The 6,000-nt window shown below is 39.6% G+C and overlaps 1 protein-coding gene across 3 annotated transcripts in view; it reads right to left on the minus strand.

The window, feature by feature from the left end:
* LOC146978190 (protein MTSS 1-like) overlaps positions 1-3,594 on the minus strand; it is a 70,730-nt gene extending 67,136 nt beyond the window's left edge. For all 3 annotated transcript variants that reach the window (XM_085790901.1, XM_085790900.1, XM_085790903.1), the window contains exon 1: positions 3,149-3,594. In XM_085790901.1, coding sequence (XP_085647027.1) covers positions 3,149-3,220 — 72 coding nt within the window. In that variant the 5' untranslated portion in view covers positions 3,221-3,594. The remainder of the gene's footprint in view (positions 1-3,148) is intronic.
* Between the last annotated feature and the right edge of the window lie 2,406 nt (positions 3,595-6,000).

The following is a 6,000-nucleotide window of genomic DNA, read 5'->3' on the forward strand; positions in this document are numbered from 1 at the left end:
ACTCATGTTTTGGGTTCTTAAGTTCAACTCTTTCACAGCTCGTCTCTGAGAACAGCGTCAACAAAGAAGGTTTCAACCTGCCGTCATTCACCCGGCGGCTGCAACATTTCCTCGTTGTGCTGATTTGTTAATGCGACGTGAGGCCCGGAGGCCCGAATAAAGGCCAGTTACACAAACACAGACACAGACGTGTGCATGTAGCCTACTGTATATAAGAGACAACTATAGCAGCAGCAGCAGCAGCAGCAACAGCCGGCCGTAGCCTGATCCACAGTGACACAGTGAAATCTCTCCTCCACCCACACACGTCTGAGCTGATGGAGGAAAACCTGCCCGACTGTCTGCACGACACGTCACACGTATGAATCAGCTGCATGTGTTTCATTTAATCTACATCATCCAGTTATTGATTAAAGACAAAGAACATGGCGGAGGCATGGCGAGAGAGTAAACGTAGGCTACAAGACAAAAAACAATCCTGTATTGAAAATCAGAAGCAGCGGAAGTATCATCAGATGTGTGAAAGTCTGAGATTATTACCTCGGTTGGTTCTGTTTCCAGTGGATTATTGCAAAAGCTGCTGAGTTGGATAGCACCAAATTTAGTGGAGGGATTGGACGGGAACCTGGGATGAGTGTGCTCAGTAGATCCAGATTGTTTACTATAAATTTTGTTGGGTTTTTCTTCTGAAGTCTGGTCTATGTTGTTTGACACTGGCCTTGATGTAGGACTGCAAGTTACAAATGTTAGTCCAGTCAGTGGTGGTTGCAAACCTCCAAACAGGTCAATCTGAGAGGTCATGAGAACATTAATAGGTTAGTGTCAGTTTGTCTAATCTTTGTTTTTTGGTAAAACATAGGAGACTTTTCCATTTTTTGGGGCTTAAACATTGAAATTAAACCACTTTAGAAATGTAATCTAATTTTGGATTACATTTTAATAATTGGATTTCATTTTAAATCCAGTTTAAAAACATTTCTCTTTCATGTGCTTATGGCTGAGCTCTTTTAAGAACTTTAAACTTCTGTCTTTTTTATTCTTATTTGCTCTTGCTTTTAACTTTATGTTTAATGTTTACAATTTTTTTAATTCTTTTTAAAAAATGTTTGTTTTTATGCTGTTCTTTTAAAATGTTTTATCTTTATATAAAGCACATTAAGCTGCCTTGATATGAAATGCGCTAAATAAATGTAGATGCCGTGCCTTGCTTAATCAGGAAAATTTTCTTTGCTAGAACTATTGAACTCGGTTTATTTTTGTAGAGGCGACAAAGGTTGGAAAGAATTAATGTTCAATTTTAACCTGAAAAGAGGCTAATTATTGAAGCTGCGAAGTAAATGTAGTTAACTGTAATATTCTGAAAATGCTCAGGTACAAATACTCGAAGTTCGGACGTAAGTGTCAATGTCTGTGCGTAAATAAAGATGGCCGACACCACAGCTCTTCATGCCGATCGTAAGCGTAAAAACTTCTTTGCGAATGTACTGCCTTTTTTCAAATTTCTGGCGTTCCCATCCAAGTTTTTATACGCAATTTTTGAAAATGCGAATAAGAAAAGGTGGATGGAAACGCAACTAGTGTGTCTCAGTGTGATGTCATGATTGACAGCTAGATGTGTGTGGACCTTGTTCACTGAATGATGTCGCCAACTCAAGATGGCAGAACTCGTATTCAGGAAAATTTGGCTTCATGTTAGTAAAGTGGGAGGAAGTGGAGACACGTCAGCCATCTTTAGAGACTCTATTAACAGCAGTTAGCAACGATCAACAATAATAACAACAACAACAGGTGTGAATTAATATTTATAAAACAAACTCCACCTGTTTCTACTGTTATCCACCAACAAGAGAACGAAGGAGTACAAAGTGGAGGAGGAAGAAGAGGAAATGGAGGAGCAGAGGGCAAAGGAGGAGGGAAAAGAGGCAAAAAAGGAGGAGGCAAGTAGGAAATGAAAGAAGAAAGGAGAAAGAAGAGGAAGGGGAATTGTAAGAGAAGGAAAAATGGAGAAAGTGGAGGAGGAAAGAGACAAAGAAATGGATAAGAAGAGGGGTGGAGGACAGGAAGAGAGGAAAAGCAGGAGGAGGTCAAAGAGCGGAAGAGCAGAAGAGATAGATGAGAAGTAAGAAGCGGGAGGAGAGGAAAAAAGAAAAAGAGGAGGGAATGGGTGTGGCAAACCGACCTGTGAGAAAACACCTGTCTGTTATTATGTCACCGTAGAAACAGGTGTTCATGTGTGTGTGTGTGTGTGTGTGTGTGTGTGTGTGCCCCTCCCCTGACATACACACACACACACACCTGCCAGCCTCTGAAACAACAAAACACACCTTGTAGACCCATAAAAGTTACCACCATCCAGACTAATACACTGACACCATTGATCCACACTACTACCAATTAGATAATCAATAAGTGTTTAAGTGCATGTTATGAAGAGCTGACACTAGTCACTTCTTAATTAGCAATTAATTAACTTTAAGCCTTTGAAATAAAACAGCTATTTTTTTTTTTATAAATTAACATAAGAATTGATTTAATTATCAGTGAATCAGCTTGATTGATCAACAATGATAGAATATGTGACATCATCCAAACTCAAGTCAATGATCAAAGTTATCGCCAGTTTATTGCCTTCATACTAAACCAATCGATCAATCATTGGAGCTCTTGTCACTAATTGATTAAAGATGACTACAAGTTCATGCTTTTATTTTGAAGGCGACGTCTTCCACTGCAGCTGAAGAAGAAGATCCTGACCTGATCAGTCCATCATTTATCATTAACTCATTAATTAGTCATTTACTTCACTCTGCTGATTAAAACCCTGTCAGATGTGCACGTCACTGTCACGGGAGTGTTTGGTTACCAGGAAGAAGCCGAGATGAACACACCCACCACCTCCACCTCCACCTCCACCTCCCTCCTGCATAATTAGCAAATTAATGATCATCTCTGGAAATCTCTAATAAAAGGCTGGAGGCTGTTCCTGGGTCAGTGCAACAGGAGCAGCAGCAGCAATAACAGAGCAGGGCGTGCTGCTGCAGCCAGCTGCCCTCCGTGAATATTTCATGCGGTTGTTGTGTGTGTGTGTGTGTATGACATTGATTTTAATCACCAATCAGATGCAATGATCACTGTGGCTTCGTGTTACCTTCATGTCGCCGATGACAGTCTGGAAAAGCCCCCCCAGCGCGCTGCACTCCCTCTCCATCACTGTCTCCATCTTCGGCTGCGAGCAGAAACGATCAACAGTCTCACTCGGAGCGTCTGTTGTCCATAAATGAAACGGAAGGAAAATGAATTAAAAGGTTAGAAAAATTCAAATTAAAAAAAAAAAAAAAAAAATCTGTGGGTGTTTGGTCAAATCGCTGCGCCGTTTCCCCGGCTGACGGAGCCCTGGACGCGGACACAAGCAGCAGCAGCAGCAGCAGCAGCAGCAGCAGAGCCGGTGGTTAGTTTCCTCTCAGAGCGGGTAAATCCCATGTCTGCAGGCGGAGACGCATGTTGGAGCTGGGGGAGAGTGACGGCAAAGAACCGCAGCACCGCGCCGGAGACACTCAACTTCACACGGCGGCGAACTGCTGCTACTGAGGCAGACAGACACGGCCCGGGAGCGCGCCTGGAGCGACGTGAACGCGGCTCCGCCTGGCCCCGCCCTCAGCTGAGGAAGCACTTTTTTTTTTTGTTAATGGAGAGAGAAGAAGAGGAGAGGATAGAGGGCTTGGCAGTGACAGTGCAGAGGAAAATTAAATTAAATTAAAACACGATTAAGACATAATGTAAAAATACGATATAAACAAAAACCTAACATTTAAAATGAAATGAAAAACACTTAGGCTACACAGGTCACATATGATCAAAAATATATGAAAATAAAAATAAATGAAAATAAAATAAAAATAATAATGAAAAATGACATGAAATAAAAAATATGAATGCAAAATAGAATAGAATACAATAAAAAATATGGTTCTAAATAAGATTCAATTAAATAGTGTACATTTATTTTTTGAAAAAAGATTATAAATATGATATGAATTTTAAAAAATAGTTTAAAGTATTTGAAAGTACAAAATAATATTGGTAAAAAACTAATATTCTGAAAAAAAAAATGATGTAAAAATGTGTCATCCAGACAAGTTAAAGCAGAAGTAAGCGATCCGGTCGTTTTGGCTAACTTCCTGTCAGCCGATGGAGTTAGCAGTCCCCGCCCTCGTCCCTACGTCACCACATTCATGCACATCTCTTGGTTCTCCGTTCTCTCTCCTCATTGGATAAAGGTTGTAGGATACAAGGAAAGTTTTCTCCTCGGCTTACAGCAGAGCAGAGTGACTGACAGACCCGTGTTTCAGACCAAACACTCTATATAAGTGATTGCTGTCGGAAGATATAACTATTTAAGACTTATATTAACACAAACATTCCACTTACTTCTGCTTTAAGATGACTAATTATGACCATAAGTAAATAAAAGGGCTTCAAATAATGTATGGAAAACTTCCTGATTGGTAATTGGTGATCTTCATAGTTGATGTTTCATTGAAATTGAGTTAAATTGAATCTTTTTTCTAATATCACTTTATGTCAAATGACTCCACTTACATTACCTCACTGTGAGTTTGTGTCAGATAGTTAACACTACAGCGCCACCTAGTGACTGTTTCACAGCTATTGGGGGAAAATGTTGGGTGATTAGAGGAGAGGAAAGTTCACACTGTTACTTTACTCATCAGCAAATAAACAACAGATGTTAGAGTGGAAATCTGTGATCACACGATACTGCCTGAACTGAGAACAGTGAATGAATTCCTGTGTTTTTCTTTTTTAAGACGTGCAAAAGCTGTAAAACTTTCTCAGAGCTTTGGGCCTGTTTCCATTTTAAACTGTGGATAGATTGTAAAGTTATTTCACACAATCTGGGCTCAATTATAAAAGCTACATTAATAAACATGCAGAGATCTTTGGTATTTCCAGATTATGTGCAGATGAACAGTGGAACAGATGCTGAAACCTCAGTTTTTTGTGGGTTAAAAGAGACGCAAATCTCCTTATTATGTTTTCTTTTATTTCACCTGATCACCTTTCATTATGGTTAATATATAGTACTTTTGTCTTATTCCTTAATGACTCCTTAGATGTGGTCCGGTGCTGTATCCTGATCCCCAGGTACAGTAGCCTACTAAATTCATTTGTCAGTTTCTATCTTTATCTGTGAGTTGGACAACACCTAGTGGTGAAGTATAGTCAGTACACCTCCAGTGGTACCTTCAGGAAAACATTTCCAAACCACATTGACTGTATGGGATTATGTTTTTGATTCTGTTTGTATTTGTAGGCCATACCTGATTTAATTACCTAATCTACTTGGAATATTTGCATAGAAATTTTAGTGGCAATAAAAATGAAATTTATATTAGACCATAACTAATTAAAACAAAGAACCAAGAAAATGACAGGAGAAAAACAGTTTGTTGTATGTTGCATGTTGGATCAAACGTGGATCCTGGTACAAATCTGAAAATATGTAAAGAACAATTCAAGTAGAAGGAGAAGAATGAGAGAAAGCTGAGCCTTTATTGTATAATAATTTTCGAGAGCTGCATCAAACAAGGCCAAGGCCAGCAGGGCCGATTTGGAGGAATGTCTGGGATCAGATGGTGAAACTGGCAAAGCTTCAAATAGTCAGAACTATGTCATTTTAAACACAGAGACTTACTGCTTAATGACAGGGGGCAACAACGACAACACGCACACACTGATAGTCAGTCCACACTGTGTTATTATCCCTCTGAACAGGAGAAGACCAAACTAATAACAGCAATCAGAGAAAAGGGGCAAAAGTGGTGGGGGAGGGGGGCAATGAAAAGAGAGAGGGGAGTGGGAGGAAAACAAAAAGCTGGACACAGATGATTCACAAGATCTGAGGTCAAGGTATCATGAATTCTGTTTGTTCAGATTTTTGTTTCAATATAAAGCTCATTACAGATCACACAAGTGTCCGAA

The sequence above is a fragment of the Trachurus japonicus genome, chromosome 11 (genome assembly GCF_045865225.1).
Source record: "Trachurus japonicus isolate A0001 chromosome 11, Traja_1.0".
Classification (NCBI taxonomy): domain Eukaryota; kingdom Metazoa; phylum Chordata; class Actinopteri; order Carangiformes; family Carangidae; genus Trachurus; species Trachurus japonicus.